The 20602-nt window shown below is 33.8% G+C and overlaps 1 protein-coding gene across 11 annotated transcripts in view; it reads left to right on the forward strand.

Annotated features, from left to right (window-relative positions):
- Positions 1 to 19057, forward strand: part of CEP170 (centrosomal protein 170) — a 127554-nt gene extending 108497 nt beyond the window's left edge. For 6 of the 11 annotated variants that reach the window (XM_017531934.1, XM_017531936.2, XM_017531928.2 and 3 more), the window contains 6 exons: positions 1208 to 1385; positions 3576 to 3746; positions 6803 to 6891; positions 14074 to 14167; positions 15226 to 15277; positions 16757 to 19057. In XM_017531934.1, the coding sequence (XP_017387423.1) occupies positions 1208 to 1385; positions 3576 to 3746; positions 6803 to 6891; positions 14074 to 14167; positions 15226 to 15277; positions 16757 to 17046 (874 nt within the window). In that variant the 3' untranslated portion in view covers positions 17047 to 19057. The remainder of the gene's footprint in view (positions 1 to 1207; positions 1386 to 3575; positions 3747 to 6802; positions 6892 to 14073; positions 14168 to 15225; positions 15278 to 16756) is intronic. The other 5 variants (XM_017531935.2, XM_017531929.2, XM_017531932.2 and 2 more) reach the window with 2 other exon arrangements.
- The last annotated feature ends 1545 nt before the right edge of the window (positions 19058 to 20602 follow it).

Genomic DNA, 20602 nt, shown 5'->3' on the forward strand with positions numbered 1-20602 from the left:
GTTGCAGAAACTTGCACATATACTTTTAACAAGATTCTGTCATTCCAAAACCTTCCCTGTGGAAGTAGCCACATTGACTTTATGGGCAATGGATGCAACTTGGAAAACTTTAATGTCTTATTGAAATGAAATGTTTCTCAAAAAACAAGAATATCAGTGGTAGGTTTTGTAAGTTTCTCCCTCTTAAAAAAGCTAAAAGGAAAATCTCTACTTTCACCTTTGATTATCACTGGTAACAGTTATTTCGTTCTTCAGTCCATGTAGGTAAAAACAAACGGCTTTATGGAAATTAGCACTAAAGCTTGGAGCTGGTCCTGCATTAGCTACATCTAAATGTGTGATTGTGAGCAAGCCATTCAGGTTCTCTGAGACTATGATAAAGTCAGATAAATCCTACCTTAAAAGAACTTTGTGAGCCTCAAGTGATATAACATGTACTGGAAAGTGCTGTGCATAGTGTACAGTGCTCTGCTAAAGAGTGCAGAGTTCATTTCTTGGTACTGTAGATCCCTCTGACCATCATGTCATAAAATACTTAGAATTACAAAGAAATCCAATTATATTGAAATTCAGTTATCAAAATATTTGAAAGTAATAGACTAATTTATGGTTCTTTATTAACATTGAATAAAATGTTATTGTTCTATGTTTAATGACTTCAGTAATTTTGAAGTAGTGATGACCATAAATGATGTTTTGAGGTACCTGTAGCAACTATAATGTAACCTCTGTTGATGACAAAAATCACCAATAAAGCTAATACCACTGTGGTTTTTTGCCTATATTTATAATTGAAAGAAATGCTAAGCATCACTTAGAGGTTAGTGAAAATTATATTGTGATTTTTTTTCTCATTTAAGTTCATGAACTCCTTTAATTCTCTCCATTATTCCCAAGTTTAAGAACACCTGTGATATATTAATGCTAGTCATTAACACTAACAGTGTATATTAAGGGCATATCTCTACTCAAGTGTATTTAAAGTACATTTATCAAAGTGATATCTTGTAGGTTATTTGGAGTTTAGTTTCATTAATCTTAATCTTGGAATTAAGGTTTAAGACTTTGATTATCAAAATAGCAGTTAATTTGGGATACAAATATTTAATTGGATATACAACTTACGTGACTAATTCTCTCATAAATGATTGTTTCTAGAACTGTTTATTTAAAAGGCATTGAACTTCTTTTCTAAAATTATTACCAGGATCAGCCAAGATCTTGCTCTTATTGCTCGGGAGATCAACGATGTAGCAGGAGAGATAGATTCAGTGACTTCATCAGGCACTGCCCCTAGTACCACAGTAAGCACTGCTGCCACCACCCCTGGCTCTGCCATAGACACTAGAGAAGAGGTAGGAGATCTTCATGGAGAAATGCATAAGGTTCTTTCTTTTCTTTATTTCTTTTGCTTTTAGCTTTTTGCTTAGTTTATTTTAGTTATGTCCACCCTCCCTGTTTGCATGAAGCTCTGCATTTTCCAACTTTGCTTTAACAATTTATTGTATGTTTTTGTAACAAAACTACTAAAGGCTAACATTTGGTCTACTATTAACATGAAGCTGGAAAATTCTTTAAAAAAATCAGCTTTTTGCCTGCTAATTCTTGGTCCATAGCTTCACTTGAAACGTGAATATAAATGGTATCTTGAAAAGCAACCCAAAATTTGATAAATGATTATATAAAGTTTCTATAAAGTTTGACTATGAAAATGCTCCAATTAATAGGGTATTTTCATTGCTAATTAACTAGAAGATACTGTGATAACAAAGAAACAGGAAAATCCTACAGTTTCACTGCTTTAATTAATTCTGCTTTAATAATTCACACACATAAAGATATTTGAAAAATTGAAATATGTGTAATATACACACATATAAATATATATTCAGAACATTTTTATAAAGCCTGGAATATAAGTTAGCATATATAGACTATTACTCATCCAATATCAGGGCCTCTTACAGTACAGCTCCAGGAGGCACCATTTGCATGACACTGCTCCAGATGGCGCACTTTTAACATGTAATACAAAAATAATGGTATTCTTTGACTAAATTGGCTGTTTTGATCTGGGGCAGAAATGCAAGCAAAGGACTGGCATTTAAAAGAATGAATTTCTGTGTTTGGAGGATGGCAAACTGTGGCCTTGCTGCCAGTTTTAATACAGACCAAAGAGCTAGGAATGGTTTTTACATTTTTGAATGGCTGGAAAAAGAAAGTCCAAAGAATGCTAATTCGCAACATAAAAATTATATGAAATTCAAATTTTGGTGTTTATAAATAAAGTTTTATTAGAACACAGTGACACTCATATATTTAACTATTATCTATGGCTATTTCTTTGCTACAGTGGCAGAATTGAGTAGTTGAAACTGAGACTATATGGCTGCAAAGCCTGAATTTTTATTATCTGTCCCTTTATACATAAAAGTTTGCCAGCCCCTGGTATTGATTATTCCGCTTCTTCAATTTTACAAGGTAGTCCTAAATAGTAGGCAAAAATGGCTAGCCTTCTTGACAAATTTAATTACAGTAAACTGTGCTGATAATATTTTCTTCATTTGCTTTTTGTCACATTTATTCTTTAATCCGATTCTTTAATGGTCACTTCTTTTGTTTGTTTTCCTTCATGTGTTGTTTAACTTAATAAATGATACTTCATCAGTCTGTGTAGAGTTTTGTTACCACATTGATCAAATGTAAATGTATATGAAATCATCCTTATTGATGAAAACCTAAAGGATCGTCCTGGTGGCAAGACATACACAATTCTTCTGGTATATTTAAAATGATGAAGATATTATTTTCTCAGCTTTCTAACTAAATTTTACCTAACATGATTATACATTCACTCAGACACAGTAAAATTACTTAAACATTTCATTGAATAAACCTCATTTTTTTTGTTTTATTTCAGAATATTGTACTAGGTTGACTCCCTCTTCAGTAAACCCGAGTTACTTAGTATTGTATGTCTGTAATTTGCACTGTAGATGGCAGTATATAATTTTTATTAGAATGTGTAATTTCGGTAGCATTGTTAAAAGTGTATTTGACTAAGACCAAAGTATTTATTTTGTGTATTAAAAAAATATTTTCCTTTTGTAAACTTAATTGGAATTTGCAATTTATGTATCTTGTGAAGAAATTTGACACCTGGATTTGGGGAGGAAAAAAAGGAAAAAACAAGATAGGAAACTAAAAGAAAAAGAAACAGTATTTTACACTGGTAAGGCAATGTGAGTAAAACGAACTCATTGTCCATCTACATGGCTCAGCTTTTTTTCTATTTACTGCCTGTTTTCCATTTGGAGAAAATCATGGAAGCATTAAATTTTACATATATATTTTGGATTTTAAAAGTAAAATCTATATAGATGAACCTCGATTTTATAAAGGAAATACCTTTAAATGCTTATAAAAAGAAAGAGTAATTGGTTTATTGAAGATGTCATGCCTCTGTTACTACTTGAGAATGGAATAACTCTGTCTAATCATAAAAATTGTAATGCCAACATATGTAATTTTTCAAATTACTGTCTTCTCATAAGGGCTTGCTTTTGTCCCAATAGTTGGTTGATCGTGTTTTTGATGAAAGTCTCAACTTCCGAAAGATTCCTCCATTAGTTCATTCTAAAACACCAGAAGGGAACAACGGTCGATCTGGTGATCCAAGACCTCAAGCAGCAGAGCCTCCTGATCACTTAACAATTACAAGGCGGAGAACCTGGAGCAGGGATGAAGTAAGTAAACTATGAATTTTAACATATGGCAGAAGAGGCGTGTTCCATGAGAAAAGGAGGAGCCATTCAGTAAGCAGGGCTGGGAAAAAAGTGGTTCTCCTTAATAGATGCAATGAAATTTCACCATGACATCACATCATATACAAATAATTCCAAATGAATTAAGCTCTTAAGTGGTGCAAGAAAAACTAAAATTTTTACTTAAAAAATACAGATAAATATCTTTCAATATTATATGAGGGAGTGATTTCTTAAGAGAAACAAAAAGTTTTGGCCTAAGAAAACTGATACATTTGAGTATATTAAAATTAAGGACTTTATTAAAAAGTAAAGGAGGTGGAAAGAAGTTACAAAGTTTTGCAAAACATATGGCCTACAAAGGATTAGTATACTATATAGATAAAGAACTCCTTCCACTTAATTCAGAAACACAATAGGAAAATCTGCAAAAGACATGAACAACATTTCACCAAAGAGAAAATACCAAGGTGGGCAGATCACCTGAGGTCAGGGGTTCAAGACCAGCCTGGTCAACATGGTGAAACCCTGTCTCTACTAAACATACAAAAATTAACCAGGTGTGGTAGCACATGCCGGTAATCTCAGCTACTCAGGAGGCTGAGGCAGGAGAATTGCTTGAACCCAGGAGGTAAAGGTTGCAGTGAGCTGACCCACACCACTGCAAAAAAAACAGGAAAACAAAGTGACACTCCATATCAAAAAAAAAAAAAAAAAAAAAAAATACTTAAGGCCTACAGAACATGAAGAGATATTTAACTTAATGTGTGTTCAGAGAAATGCATTTCAAGACTACCTAGAGATTATAATCATTCAATTGCTGACGAGTTAAAAAGTGTTAAAATATTAAGTATTGGAGGAAATGTAGACACATAGGCTTTCTTATGTGTGGTTGGTAGAGGTTAAGTTGGTGCTGCAGCTCTGAAAAAGTTTGACACTATCTCCTAAAGTTGAAAATGAAGACATCACATGATCTAGCAATTTTCTTGCTAGTGGATGTACAAGAAAAACCCTTTCCCATTGACAATAGAAGTTAACATTTATAGTAACACTGTTGACAGTATCAGAAACTTGGAAACTGTTTACGTCAGCTGAAAAGTGAATGTTTAAACTGGTACATTTCCAAATTGAACAAGTATAGAGTAATAGAATATTCAAGAATATAAAGGAGTTTCTTCACCAAAGAATGGTTATTTCAAATACTACTGTGGAAAGAGGTAACTTAGGAACAACACACAGAGGCAGTGTAGGCTTAAGGAATAATACAGAAAGAAACAGCTGACAAGAAGCGATTGATCATAAATTAATATTTGTGGATCTCTGCATTTAAGGAATAGGATCTTGAGATTATTGTGTAAGAATATGTATGTTTCTCATAGTGTTGAGTAGAAAAGTATCTACCTGGTGGAAAAGTGTGTAGCTACCCTGAAAGTTACAATGGCAGTACACTAAAAAGTTTTACAGCATACTTGATCTGTCCTGGCCTAATAGTCGATTTGTTCTTGGTATCAGGAAAAGGGCCTATTCTTTAATCTTACTCATGCTCATTCTGTTCTGATGTCTTGGAAGACAAATTTCTCCAGACCTTATAAACTGGGGAAGAAGTTTATGTTTTTAAAAAGAATGGAAACATCTAGATTGATAGTTATCTCAAGGTTGAAATCAGGATTTTTTAAAATACTTTGTGATAACAAACTAAACTTCATGAGCATAGAAAAGAGAAATACCCTATTCTGTGTTGCAATCTTTCCTTAGACTCTCCTGCCCTTTCTCATGCCATCCTAATTTGTATATGTCTTCCATCCGTACTTAACTTGTTTTCTTAAGGCCCACAAAGACCATTTTGCATATTATCCTTTCCTTGACAATGTTACTTTTCACAACCTAAAAAACCTTTTATTGCCCACTAAATTCAAATCCATGTCATTCTGAAGTTAGTTCATGTTTTTCCATGATCACTTCTTTATTTATGCCACTCATCAATGAACTTTCTTTCATTAGAATTATTACAGCACTGAATCCCAAAATTTACCTAAATTTATCTGAACATCTCTTCTTGTTTTGTAGGCCTTAGGCTTTCTGATAAAACGCTTAATAGTATTCCCTGTATATTACTATCATCTCCCCCAGTGGTCTTTAAACCTTTTTGCAATCTAGGGCCTTCCCTTATTTTCAGTGTTTTCTTTCAGACTCTGGATACAGTACTAACAGTATAATGAGCTGATTTTGAAACCCACATCTAGACTCAAATTTTGTCCTTTTTCTGCCATGCTACCTACATTAGCTTTAGCTTGGCAAACCTCAGCCCATAGGCCAAATCCAACCTGTCACTTGTTTTGTAGAAGTTTTGTTACAACACAGCTATGTCCACATACATAATTTGCTCATTATTTATGGCTGCCTTCACTCTGCAAAGACAGAGTTGAGGAACTGTGGCAGAGACCATATGTTCCTCAAAGACTAAAACCTCCACCCTTTGGCTCTTTACAGAGGTTGGTGACCCCTGGTTTTGCCCATAAATCTCAACTGGAGTAATACCAACACCCATTATAAAAACTTAACTATTTTGAGTAAATGTTTTTAAAATGTGTCTTTCCCACTAGACTCTGTCCTGGAGAACAAGGATTGTACTGTTCTTGATTTCTGTATTCACATTACTTGATGAAAGAATAAATAATAAATTTAGCACTCTAAATTATTTGTATCTTCTCTTTTATAATTGAGTTGGAAGTAAGAGAGACAGGATCACGATAGTCATTGAAGTTAAACTGAGAATAAAATGGATGATTTTTGGAAAGTGTTAGGACCAAAATAATATGGAAACTTAACAAGTTATTTAATAAAAGAAGTCTTTTATTAATAGTGTTTCTTTCACTTTATTTTAGTTACATATTACTTATATTCTTCTTTGGTTTATAATTAAAATAAGCATAAATACTAACTGCCCCTAACTAAAGTGAGTTGTGACTAGTGATCCCAGTAGTTAAACGATACAGTGATAACATTTTAATATCTACTTTTTTCTTTGGTCGTTTCAGGTCATGGGAGATAATCTGCTGCTGTCATCAGTCTTTCAGTTCTCTAAGAAGATAAGACAATCAATAGATAAGACAGCTGGAAAGATCAGGTACTTTTTATTATTCCAGCCTCCTTGCTGACGTTAACAGTTACCTGTTCCATTTTTGCAAGCTTGCTACTGTAGCTGTTAGGAACTAGTGCAGTGCCATTACCACATACCTTCGTTTTGAGACGTCAGTAATAACCACAAACTATAAACAGCATAAAAGAGACAAAAAGACAAACAAATGTCTTAATCAGCCCCTTTATAAGTGAGAATTAAAAACTATAATCACTGAGATTAATTTTACTAATAACCAGGAGTGTTTTGCTTTTCCACGAAACAATAAATAAATTAACAGACTTTGGAGACTTAAAAGATTTCGAACATTAGTTTAGTTTTGTCTTCCTCATTTGTAAAGAAGATAGCACATGAACTCTTGCAAGACTTAGAAAACTTATGTACCAACCCCTTGAAAATTAAAATGCTACCTGGATTGCATAGTTTTTGTTCCACATTAAAAAAATATTTTTGTTACTTATGTTGAATTATAAAAAAAAATTTTAATATCTGGTCTCTTTACTATTCTGAATCTCGTGCAAAGGGACTGTTTTATTGAACATTACATCCTGTAGTTCCCTTCCATGAAGTATGTATCCCATAAGCATTTGTTGAAATGAATAATTGAAAGAAATAGCTTTGTTTCTTTTTAGCTTGTCTACTCCTAGAAAGGAGTCATTAAAAGAGAGCTGATGAAAGTAAGGACTTCATTAATGAGCTTTTGGGGCGTGAAAGAGGTGGGAGAGAAAAGGATCTAATAAAATGTTGAGAGAAGAGGACAAGCCTAATAGGCAAAAGACTTGAGGGTGTGTTTCAGCCTTGCCCCTTACTATGCGACCTGGAAGAAGCTACCTATTGTCTCTCAGCCTCAGTTTCATTATGCTCTACAGAAATAGGTATATTTTCACTGTCTGCTCATAGGGTTGTTGTGAAGAGAAGCCAATTATTTATTACTCACATACATATACATACAGATTATTTTTTTAACTGTAGTGTTACCGCACTTTGCTTTTTGTTGCTTTTTCTCAAAGTTAATCTGTCATCAGGATGAATGTGTTTACCTTAGGAGAAATTTGTCCCAAAGTAAATATCTACCCAGTACTACTTTATAACTTTAAATTCATTACTAATTCAAAACACAAATAGACTTACAGATTTTATTTAACAATACTTCAGAAATCCATGCTGCTATTGCTTATTTCTGATTCCTATAATTAAAATTTTAAATGTAATGAGACAGTTTCTGAACATGGTTTGTAAATTGTAATATTCCACAGAAATATCATTCTGTATTGCTTCTGTGTTTTTATCAGTGTTCGATGAGTACCAAGAAGCCATTAATTTTTTTCAAAAACAATCTTAAAAACAGCATTTAAAAATCAAAATATTCTTAAAAACAGCCTATTAAAACAATCTGTTTTAAGTTACTGTAAATGAAGTTCGCATCATCTTCTAGACAAATTGAGAAATTTAGAAGGAAATGTAGAAAGATGGCCTATATAGGTAAATTTTACCTGGCATGTTAAGAAACAGAAAGAGCTTTCTTTTATATCTTGAGCCTGTATCTTAAAATTTTTCTTAAATGTACTGGACCTTCTCTTCACTTTATTGCCTTCTAAAAGAATATTAATTTAAAATTCCTTATGTTAAAATTAATGTACTCTGCCTATCTTGTCCTGTCTTTAAGATTTATATCTTTTTAGCAAAAGTAATACATGAACATGGTTAAAAAATACAAATCTTCCAGAAAAAAATATATATTATATCTAATAGCAGGTGTGTTCCCCCACTCCGGGTTCATTTCTCAAAATTTATACAAATACAATCTTATTTTTATTTACTTTTGTAACTTGATCTTTTCTCTTAATCATATCTTTACTTTTTCCAGAGAATATCAGTGAACTGTGTTGACAGACCTCTCCATATTTGACTGGAATAGGAGGCATGTTGCCTTAGTTAAAAAACAATTGAGTCTGGGCGCAGTGGCTCATGATTGATAATCCTAGCACTTTGGGAGGCCAAGGCAGGCAGATCGCTTAAGCCTAGGACTTGGAGACCAGCCTGGGCAACATAGTGAGATTAAAAATAAATAAATAAATTAGCTGGGCATGTGACCACATGCCTGTAGTCCCAACTACTTGAGAGGATCACTTGAGCTCAGGAATTCAAAATTACAGTGAGCCGTGATCTTGCCACGGCACTGCAGCCTAGGTGACAGAGCAAGACCCTATATCCAAAAAAAAAAAAAAAATGGGCAATAGAGTGTTTAATGTTTGCCTTTTCTTAAGGAGTACCTTGTACATATAAATGATGTTGAAAGTGTTTTTAATAATTATAATTACGTAACTATCCATTTTTTAAAACTAATTTACCTTTATCAATTCCTATATATTCTTATGAATTTTAAATAAACTTAATTTTTTACAGAATAATATTTTAATATTTACTTATTAACAAATAAGTATTAGGTACATTCTGGGCACTTTATAATTAGACATTGACAAAACAAAGACCCCCATTCTCATAGAATTTACATTCTAGCTCATTTAGACCAATCAGCTTGTATTAAGTTAGCGATTTCTGCTATCTACACGATTTGTCTTAATTTCATTATTTCACTTGAATATTACCTGTATTTTACTACTCACTATAACCACTTGAAGCCCAACTATCTGCATCAACTTTTTCTTAATACTAAAATCACTGGTTACATTGATGAGATAAAGAGTATAATAACAATACTAATTGCAGGTATAAATTGAAACCTTATTAACTAAAAAATTTCAAGGCTTACAATTGATTTTAGAGAAATTAGGTGCATGCTGGTTTTTAAATACCACATTTTATAATCCTGATAGGGCTTATAAATGAGTCCATTGTTTTTCTTTTACTCACACTCAGTGATGAAGTAATTAGCACCCTATTGTTGTCTTAAGTTAGATTTCTCTAGTGACTCCATCATTCCCCAGTTTACATCTTTCACTAGTAAGAGAATCTCCTTCACTGTGTAGCCCATTCACCTCTGATTTGCTAATATATCCTATGGCCAGAGACAGATGAAGTCCCACCATTCCCTGGGGTAAAGCCTAACTGAAATTTGTAGGGAAAAAAATCTTAACATATTAGTTATTACACATGAATAAATAAATCTGTAGGCCTCAGTCACACGCCTGCTTATTAATACCATGAGTCATGCCTCAGATTTGGCTCAAGCATTTGTTATAGCTAAATGTAATATATAATTGTTATCATTTTGATTTTCATTCCACTAAAATTATTTTCTGAAGCTGGGGTATTATGGAAGGATTATTAACCAAAGAAATAAATAAATGAAATAAACATTGGCTAAGATAATCTTATGTGGGAATAAAGTCTCCAGATACATTCATTCATTGAATGGCTTTTGACTGTATGTTATTTGTATAGCACTGTTTTGATGTCCTCACAGTTGAATGCAGAAGGCAGGTAAACAGCTAATTACAATTCAGTGTGTTAAGTGTATAAAGGGAAACACAGGATGGTTACTATGGAAGCCCATAGCAAAGGCACTTGGAAAAATTCAGAGAAGGGCTCTTAGAGAAATTGCCTTGCAATTTAAGTCCTGAATGATGACGAGAGGAGTTAGTCAAAAGCTGAGTAAAGTGAAAGGGCCAGATTATGGTGAGAGATGACACTAGAGAGATGAGGATGAATCTGTTTTGGCAGAATTTGTTAAGCAGTTTGGATTTTATCATTAAAAACCATAGGAAGCTAATATATCAAATATGGGTCCTCTTGATATACCAGTGTTATCCATAAAAATATCATGAGAGTCTTGTATGGTCATGTGGCTTGCAACTGGGAAAACCTGGAGTCTCCTTACCTATAAACAAATACACTATGTTTTTTCATCCTACCTACTGAAATACAAGTCTTCCATCCCTGGTACCTGGATTCTTAACCACTCATTCATTTATTCAGCAGACGTTCATAGAATATCTGCCTTGCACCATTCCCTTCCTTCCCACAGAGCAGCTTTCCAACCCTCTGCAGTCTCCCCCAAAGAAAAGCCTTTCCTGTAGCTTTGACATTGAATTAAAATTGAGAACAAAAAACACACTGCTTGATTGATTGATAAATTGTATTGTCTCAGAAAGGGACAGAATTTATAAAGTTAAAAAATAGATGCATAAAAATCCCTCAATAAAGTTATACATAAATACAGAATGTTTGATGTATTTGAATTGCCTTCAGTTTGGGTGTTGAGTTTCATTATGCATAAAGCACTCCGGCAGGCTTTATGGAAGGTACTGAGAGGATAAAACCATTTCTATTATTAGAGTTGTCAGTGTAGTTGGCAAAGTGAGGCACATATACAATCAACTATTGTGAAAGATAGTGTATAATAGATTAGTGCTCAATTAGAGCTATAAAGGCAAAGGAAGGATCACTTTCACCTCGGATGATTAGGGAAGGCTTTGGGAAGAAGATACTATTGAAAGGTAGGTCTGAGTTGCGATAACCAAATTCAGTGGGTAGAGACCTGGGCCTTCTGCATGGAAAGTGCCAGGGTAGTTTGAGAATTGAGTGGTCTTTAAGCTTTGTGTCAGGAGTTATAACCTCAAATGTCTGCTGGGGTTCATCCAAGAAGCACGCATATTTACACTGTATGAACACTTTCTGTGGAATCAGTTTTTAAATATTGATACAGGAACTCCTGTTTTACAGCATTCTCATTGCATTCCATGTGAAAATTCACCCCTTTAGGTTGTGTAACATGGCCTTGCATTGGTAGACTGTCAGTTTGCAACTCCGAGTTTGCATGTTTTAAGGGATAGTACTAGAGAATTGGTTATGGCTCATAGAATATGAACCTCAGACTTTTGTTTGTTTCCCTAAAACCAACGGCTTTATCAAAAAGTATTTTAATTCTTAAATTATTGAATGAAATAAACTTTAGAATTTTATCTGTTTTCATGCTAGAGTTTAGTCTATTTTGAATCTATAATGTAATCTGAATATCACTTTGAAAGCTGTGTTTTTTATTTAAAACTTATAAGGACCTTTGAACAAAAACAAGTTCTGATCATTATAACCTGGTGTAAACTGATTTTTTGGTCTGATTTTCTGCTTCTCTAGTATTTAAATATTAGAGTTTATTTCATAAAACCAAAATTGCAAGTTTGACTTGATCTGTACCATATTATTTACAAATTGTTTTTTGTTTTGTTTTGTCTTGAGACGGGCTGGAGTGCAGTGGCATGATCATAGCTCACTGCAGCCTCGACCTTCCTGAGCACAAGCGATCCGCCCACCTCAGCCTTCTTAATAGCTAGGACTACAGGCGCCTGCACCACACCTGGCTAATTTTTTTGTATTTTTTGTAGAGACGAGGTCTCGCCATGTTGCCCAGGCTGGTTTCGAACTCCTGGCATCAAGTGATCCACCCGTCTTGGCTTCCTGAAGTGCTAGGATTACAGGCATGAGCCACTGTGCTTGGCTAATAAACTGTATTTTAAAATAAACCTTTTATTCTTTCAGTGGGGCATTTTTTTCAGGGGCCATAGGTGACCGTGCTAAGCCATTTTCACCAAAGGTGAAATGTCTATTCTTTAACAGTTTTAGATGCACAAACACTATACTCAGTAGCCATCCTCTGGAAAAATTCACTGAATTTTTAGCAGTGTGGCTAACTGGAGACTTTCTTTATTGTACAAGTCCATTGCAGTTCCAAGTTGGTCCATGAAGTAGTCATTATTTTCTTATTTTCCATCAGTCACAATAATTTAGAAAAGATGACTGGCAAGGGTGTTTATTTTTTTGAGTTTAGAAAATTCAGTAGTAGGCTGTAAGAATATTCTTATACCAGATTCTAGACCCATTGTTGCCTTAAGCATATGTTCCAGACTTGATGTGATGTTAATGAATTTCATCTTTTTAAATAAGGTAAGCATATTGATCTTTGAAGAAATAACAGTACAAATATTAACTTAGTTTACTACTTAAATGCTGATCAGCTTCCAGTAGTAATAATTTTATGTGAGGTTGTATAGTGTTGGTGTTTATATAAGACTATTAAACTAGATTTCCAGACTTACTGAAGAAATTTAAAAAGATACCAAAAAAGTAGCTAGTATTTACGTCTTTCTAAAACTGCTGAATCATGTCTGATAGATCTAAAGTGTTAGAGAGAGAAGTGTCCCACATTTTAAAGACACATCAAAATTTTGTGGCCCTTTATTTTATAAGTTATTTGAAGTTAGTTTCTAATATAGAATAATTATCTTTATTGGGAATTGTTTTTATCAAAAGGATAACATCCTAATTTCCTAATTTCTAATAGGTATTAGGTACAAATATACTAACATGAATTAACAATTTTTAAAGAAAAGCACAGTACTCCCAATTTTCAGTCTTTAAAATAATATTCACACTTTGCTTGATCCATAAGGTGCCTATTCCTATATAAAGAAGTCTTTACAGACACAATTGGTTATACCTAATTCAGCCTATCTTCATCTCACTTATTCCTATACTGCATATATTCTCTCTGAACAAAAGTGCGTTTGTTTTATAGGAGCAGTTACAGGGTAGTTTCTCCTTATACTCAGGTGATACCTGTTGCTCCAAGATGCCTCACTGGATGCCTGCCACCACAGATAGTTCTAAACCCCAATGTCCTGCGTTTTTTCCTACACATACATGCCTATGATAAGAGATCAACAACAGTAACTAATAATAAAAGAGAACATTTATAACAATATACTGTTCAAAAAAAGCTATGTGAATGTGGTCTCTTTCTCTCTGTCTCTCTCTCCTGAAATACTGTATAGTTTTGGACCATGCTTGACTGCCACTAACTAAAACCATGGATAAGAGGGCATTACTGTATTGTTAATTATAAATATTAAAGTTTTGAGGTCATATCATCATTTACATTTGTTTTATATTTTGTTTTCAGTAAAGAATAAGATAAACAGTAAAGAGTTTATGCATGTATCAATAAGCATTCAGTCAGTTACATTTTAATATGGATCTCATATACCTGAATTAATTGGTATTATTGGCTTAGTATTTTAATTCTCAGTTTATGCAGCGGTTGGTTTTTTTTAATTTGTACCTTTGAAAAGATACATTGTTTTGGTATTATTAACAAAGTAATAGGTTTTTAAAAATATGAATAGTTATATGCTTATGTTTTTTGATTTATAGAATATTATTTAAAGACAAAGATCGGAATTGGGATGACATAGAAAGCAAATTAAGAGCTGAAAGTGAAGTTCCTATTGTGAAAACCTCAAGCATGGTATAGTAATTTTTCTTGAAGTTAAAACATTTTAATAGAGTTTTATTTTAAGGGAAAGACCCTTATTTTTGGGTTGTTTATTGATTTACTTTGTCAAAAGAAGATATAAATGCAAAATTTGGGGAAATTTTATTTCTTCAACTGACTCACAGGTTTAAAATGTTGATTGTTTCAAAGTTGTGGAGGGTTTGAAGGAGGTGTCTTTTGTGTTTTTTACTAGTATATATTGTTGTTCTTGTAATAATTATACATTAGAAACATGAAATTTTTAAAGAAAACCAAATTTAACATGAAAATATTAAGTTGACATAAGTTGTTTCTGTTTACTTACTTGATGTAATGCTTGCCTTCTTTTTAAAAGAATTTGTACAGATTTTCATTGCTCAGAATATAATCCTGATATTGAGGTTGCAGTTTATATGTTTTTACAAAGATAATGTGTAGGCACTTTTACATAGTCGTTGCAAGGTTGATTAGTAGGAATTTTTAAAAATCTTTGTGGCCAGGCACGGTGGCTCACACCTGTAATCCCAGCACTTTAGGAGGCCAATGAGGGTGGATCATTTGAGGTCCAGAGTTCAAGAACAGCCTGATCAGTGTGGCAAAACCCCATCTCTACCGAAAATATAAAAATCAGGCGGGCATGGTGGTTTGTGCCTGTCATACCAGCTACTTGGGAGGCAGAGGCAAGAAAATGGCTTGAACCTGGGAGGATGAGGTTACAGTGAGCCAAGATCACGCTACGGCACTCCAGTCTGGGCAACAGAGTGAGCTCAAGAAAGAAAAAATTTTTTTGCTTAAATAGTATAAATGACTTTAAACTTTACATTTGCTGCAATCATCTCATTGAAAAAGTTATTCTATTTCATTTAATTTAAATATTTTAATTTGAATCTTGTTTACTAGATATCATAATTATTTCATATCATGTTACTATTAATGTAGTACCATGTAGACAATGTTAAGTGTTCCAAGTAAAATGAGAGTGAAATTCTTTGCTCATAAACTGGTAACATGTAGCTAAAGTAAGCTAATTTTTGTTACTGCTTTCCCTACAGGAGATTTCTTCTATCTTACAGGAGCTGAAAAGAGTTGAAAAGCAGCTACAAGGTAAATTTACTACTGAACTAAGTATAAAGAGCTAATAATTTACAATAAGTGCTTTCTAAGTGGTGTTTCTTAAAATATTCTTCTTATTAGGATAATTGATTAAATGCAGTGACATACATAAAATAGAGTTCTACATATTCACGTTACTCATCCAAAGGAATTTTTAACCCAATATAAAAAATTAAAAATATAACAAAGATAAATGTCGAGCATATTTTAGTTCATAGGTTTGACAATAGGCTAGATGTTATAACTAATTGAAATTTTGTATGTATTAGGTATAAATAATAAGTAAAAAATAAATCATAAAGTTGTATATGTAGCTAAAACTGCTTGATAATTAGCATTATTTATGTGATTTGACAATTCTTAAATTACGTTAGCGGTATAACCTGCAACAGTATTCTGATACAAATAATAGTTGCTTGGGTTGACAAGCAATGAGTACATATTACACATAAGGACCGGAGAGAAGAAAATGAGAGACTGTGACAGGGACGTTGTTCGGTTTGTGTCAGAGCTGGGTTATGCATTAATGCCTATGTATGTCTTGACCTAGAAGTCCCCAGTGGTACAACAAGCAGGTTCTATAGCCAACTGCTGATTCTGCTGAGTCTTTATTTATTGAATAATCATAGATACATATGTGGATCCTATGGAATTTATTTTTAACCTTTATTCAGCCCCAGCACACCTAAGGGTTATGATATACCCCATGAGTAAAAGTAGCTTGCTAACACAGTGATTGTTAGCTGGTAGACTGGGGTATACTTTTAAAAGGGGCTTCGAAATGATTCTTCTGTGTTACTCCCTTCTCCCAGCTCTCTACTCTTGCCCAATGCCAAATTGAAAATCACAGCCTGAGAACTTCCCATGTCAACCCAAAGATGTTTTGGATTGAAAGCTGATCTTTAGCTGACCCCTCCCATACAGGTAGCAAAGTCTGTTTGGCTTTGCGGGTTGCCTTCAGTGGTATAGACAGCTGATACCTTAGCGCTCTGGCCAGGCGAAGTATTCTATGGTAGCATTCAGAGTATCCTGATGTTCTTCTGGCCTCTCCAGACTTGAGGTTACTCTGAACCCTGTCTTAGCAACTAAACCCCTAGTTATCTGAGTGATAAATAGGGCTTAGATGTTTATTAAAAATCATAATCATTATTTTCTGTATCCTCTCACAATAATGAAAACAAATTTCAAAAAGATTTTTCTTGAACTCTACATCTTCAAATGCCAGACTTAAAAATCTCTGAAATGCCCTAAGTGACACATCAGAGGACCCAGAGAAAGTATTCAGGGCTTGGTAATTTACAATACAGAGCTATGGAATTACTCAGAATGGAGTTTTAAATATAGTATTGGAAGATTTGCCACATTTAAGATCGTATACACACTGATAGTTTAAATATTATCCAAATCGTAAATAATGTTCATATCTGAATGTAACGGCATCTGGAATTATATCCTTTTCCCCTATTTTAGCAATCAATGCTATGATTGATCCTGATGGAACTTTGGAGGCTCTGAACAACATGGGATTTCCCAGTGCTATCTTGCCTTCTCCACCAAAACAGAAGTCCAGCCCTGTGAATAACCACAGCAGCCCTGGTCAGACACCAACACTTTGCCAACCAGAAGCTAGGGCTCTTCATCCTGCTGCTATTTCAGTCTCAGCTGAATTTGAGAATGCTGAATCTGAGGCTGATTTCAGTATACATTTCAATAGATTCAACCCTGATGGGGAAGAGGAAGATGTTATAGTACATGAATGACTTTCTCTTGATTATTGAAAAATCATTACCTGTGGAATTACTAGGAATATTGGAAGCAGCATAGTGTTGACGTACACAAAACAAGACAGCTTGGTCAACTACAATCTTGTAATCCCTGTCTTCTTAATTTTATTTATTTATTTTTTACATATAATGTAGTATGTCAATCCTTTCAAACCATTTAGATAACCACTTGATGCACAAATAGGGAAAAAGCAGATTGTGGCAGTGTCATCTTTTATGGTTTTATGACTTTCAAGTTGAATTTTATTGTTACACCCTTTCCCTTCATAGATCTTTTTTTAAAGCCATGCTGTGACCTATAAGCAAACTAAATAGCCAACATTTCTGAACCCCTATGTCTCCTGTGCCAAGCTGCTCCCTGAAATGGACTTCTTCATCTGTACAGATTTGTTAAACCATTCTGTTTGCTTCTTAATAATAGGACTTATATTAGTGCTCATTACCACTGGACACAATGACATAACTACTATCCACAGAAAAGCAGACCTTTCACAACAGTCATTCTGTGTCCTAAAATTTTCCAACATAGATGTGATTTATATAACTTTGTTGATACGTAAATTGTCTTGGGGTTTACGGAAATTATTATGTTTGCACTAAGATTTGCTGGGAGTGGTAGGTGGACATATCTATATATCAATAAGGACTAACCGTCTTTTTTGTACATAGGAGATTGATAATACTGGATTTGTTTTAACCCCACAGTGTTTTACTCCACTTTCAAAAACATCAATTTGGCACTTTTTTTCATTTTTTTTTTTTAATGAAAATAAGGTTTTGTCTCTCATTTAGGTTAAATGATAACTAGAAAGATTAAACTAGACAGATAGTTTAGGTGGAGTCTATTTTTAAAACTAAGAACATGTATATTGGTCCTGTGTTACCAAGTTTATATGTGACAGTTGAAAAAAAAATTCCCTTGAAATGATCATGAGGTTAAAATTTTCTTCATTAGGGGAATTGGAGAACCAGTAGTCATAAGATTAGTTGGTAGTTTCACTCCCAAGCAATGAATTGCTTCTGTGTGTTTCCCTGTAGGACTGAGTAGTAAATCCTGTCTATCTTACACGTTTATAAGGACCCTGCAAGACAGCGACAGAGGCCTTTGGCCTGTGCCACTAAACAAGAGGCCTGAGAAAAATTTCTTCTTTCAACTTGTTTTTTCTCTTTCCAGTAAGTTCACATCTGGATAACTTTAAAACGTAATTACCTTTGTGTTTCCAGAACACTGTAATTGGGGTGTATCTTAATTCAGTTAAATATTATTGAAAGTAGACCTGGATTTTCCCCCTTGACCCCATCAGTCTATAAAGGTTTAACTGTAACTTTTATGACATGGTCTTTAATATTTCTGCAATAATCCTGTGCTATATTTTCTTTAAGAAACAATGTAACTCTATACACTTCAAGACTTTACAGGATTTTTTAAATCCTGTATTGTTGGATCAATTAATAAAGATGCAAAAAAAACTTTTTATAGAGATGTAAAAACAAAAGTATAATGGATCTCATATTTTTCTTTAAATTCAAAAAAAAGGTAAATGAACTATTCTCCTTGTAAAGCTAAATTCCCCATTCTGTCTAATAAAGGAAGACCGAAAAAAGGTTTTAAAGAACATAAATGGAAAGATACAAATGCTCTGAAGGAATAAACGAAATGTTAAAACAGGGTCAATCCATTTGAAAAAAAAGTTGGACAAAATAATCAGCATTGCTCCCCCTTTTTTAAATACTTGGGTACTGATTATATCCACATGGAAGTAGAAGGTAAGGAGTTTAGGAAAATATAAGAATCTACTCTGCTTACATTCTTGTTTAAGTGTTTACACAGTTTGGTTCAATTATAAACATTTGGCCTTTTACTATGTTATTTTTATTTTGTATGAATACATTATTCTCCTTATTTATTTTTGTTACATTTATTACTTATGTTATTTTGTTATGCATTTACAACTCCATTTTTAAATAAAGTGTTTCTGGAACTTTATACAATGATTGTATACATTTTTTCTTTTACCATCTTGGTTGCTAATACTTCATCAACTTATCAAATGAATATTTATAAACCATTTCCCAAGGCTTATAATGTAGCAAAAGAAAGAATCCTCCACTTATATTAATATGTGATAACTGAAACCTCTTATTTCGACTATTTAAAGAAAAAAAATTCTTAGCAAATTATGATCAATATAATTCACTTAGCTTCATGCCCTGATCTAATGTGCATATACAAGGTCTTTATTTTTAACCAGCTTTAGATCATCAGAAAGCTTTATGACAGTGAGATATTTGGGGAATAAGATAGAAATTTAAAATACCTTGGTCATCTTAAATTTGATAAATATCAATTTGTACTGTTTTTTTATCCTATCACTTAAGCTCAAGAATCTTGAATGTCTCCTTATTGCTATTCAAAATCATAAGTTTCACAGCGTAACCTTTTGAGACTTTGTGTGATCTAGCCCTATTCTTAGGTGCGTATCGCTGTGTCCCAGTACAATATACCACCATTTACAAGTTTCGTGACCATCATGAGCTTTTCATCATTTTGTTCCCTGTATCTTCCTCCCCCCAGCCTTCCTTCTTGCTTTCCCATAGCCCTTTCATTCTTCACGGTCCCACCAACCTCTTCATAAAGCTTCCTTCACTTGACTGCACCACATAGGGCTGTGCCACATACGTGCATTTTCTCTTCCCTTCCCCCATGACATACACACGTTTCTTCCCTGGTAACTAAAGTAATCTTCATTTCCTGGGTAGACCCTTTGCTTTGAAACATCTGTGCTGTTTTGCCTCTTTCATCTCTCCTTGGGTTTACTTGCCATGTCTCTGCCTGACAGGAAACCAAACCTGGAAGTGTGAGATCCAGACCCACTCCCTACTAGCTGTCAATGTGTTCCTCCATCTTATCTGCAAAATTAGGATACTATTGTATTTATCCAAGTCCCTTTTAGTCTAAGTGGCCTATGACTATGTGAGGTGTTCTCCTTCAAAAAGCTTTCTCTGAGTCTGTCATTTCAAATCTTTCTTTCATTGTGTTTGCATGGCCCCTTTGTGTTTGCATAACACAGAAAGTTCTTAGAAACTAAAAAGTGTATTTAAGTGAATCAGCATTAATTGAGATGTATGTACTTACCTTCAAGAAACTCAATCTATTGGGAGATAGCTATGTACACAATTCAGCTAAGGTGAGGTAGAATGGGATCCTCTACACATAGCAGACAAATGCAGGCTTTTTGTGTGTGTGTCTTATATGTTTAGGTAAGGGGGACAGGTGGGGGCCACCAGCCACAGACATCTGGCTGCTAGCAAGTGTTGGGGAAAGGTTTATGAAACTTAAAGTAATGGTCTCATGTGACAATAGCCAAACCTGCTTGTTCCTGTAAATCTTTAACAAAACATAGCTGTTTACATGGTTTAATCGTAGTTAATTTCAAAATCTACATGGTCGCTGTTTTTGTGTTTTACCCCGGTACTTTAAAAGTATCCTAACCTACATGCAGAAATGTGTCAAGGCCTCTTAAACAGAAAT

This window comes from Cebus imitator, unplaced genomic scaffold, assembly GCF_001604975.1.
Source record: "Cebus imitator isolate Cc_AM_T3 unplaced genomic scaffold, Cebus_imitator-1.0 Scaffold75, whole genome shotgun sequence".
In the NCBI taxonomy this organism is placed as follows: domain Eukaryota; kingdom Metazoa; phylum Chordata; class Mammalia; order Primates; family Cebidae; genus Cebus; species Cebus imitator.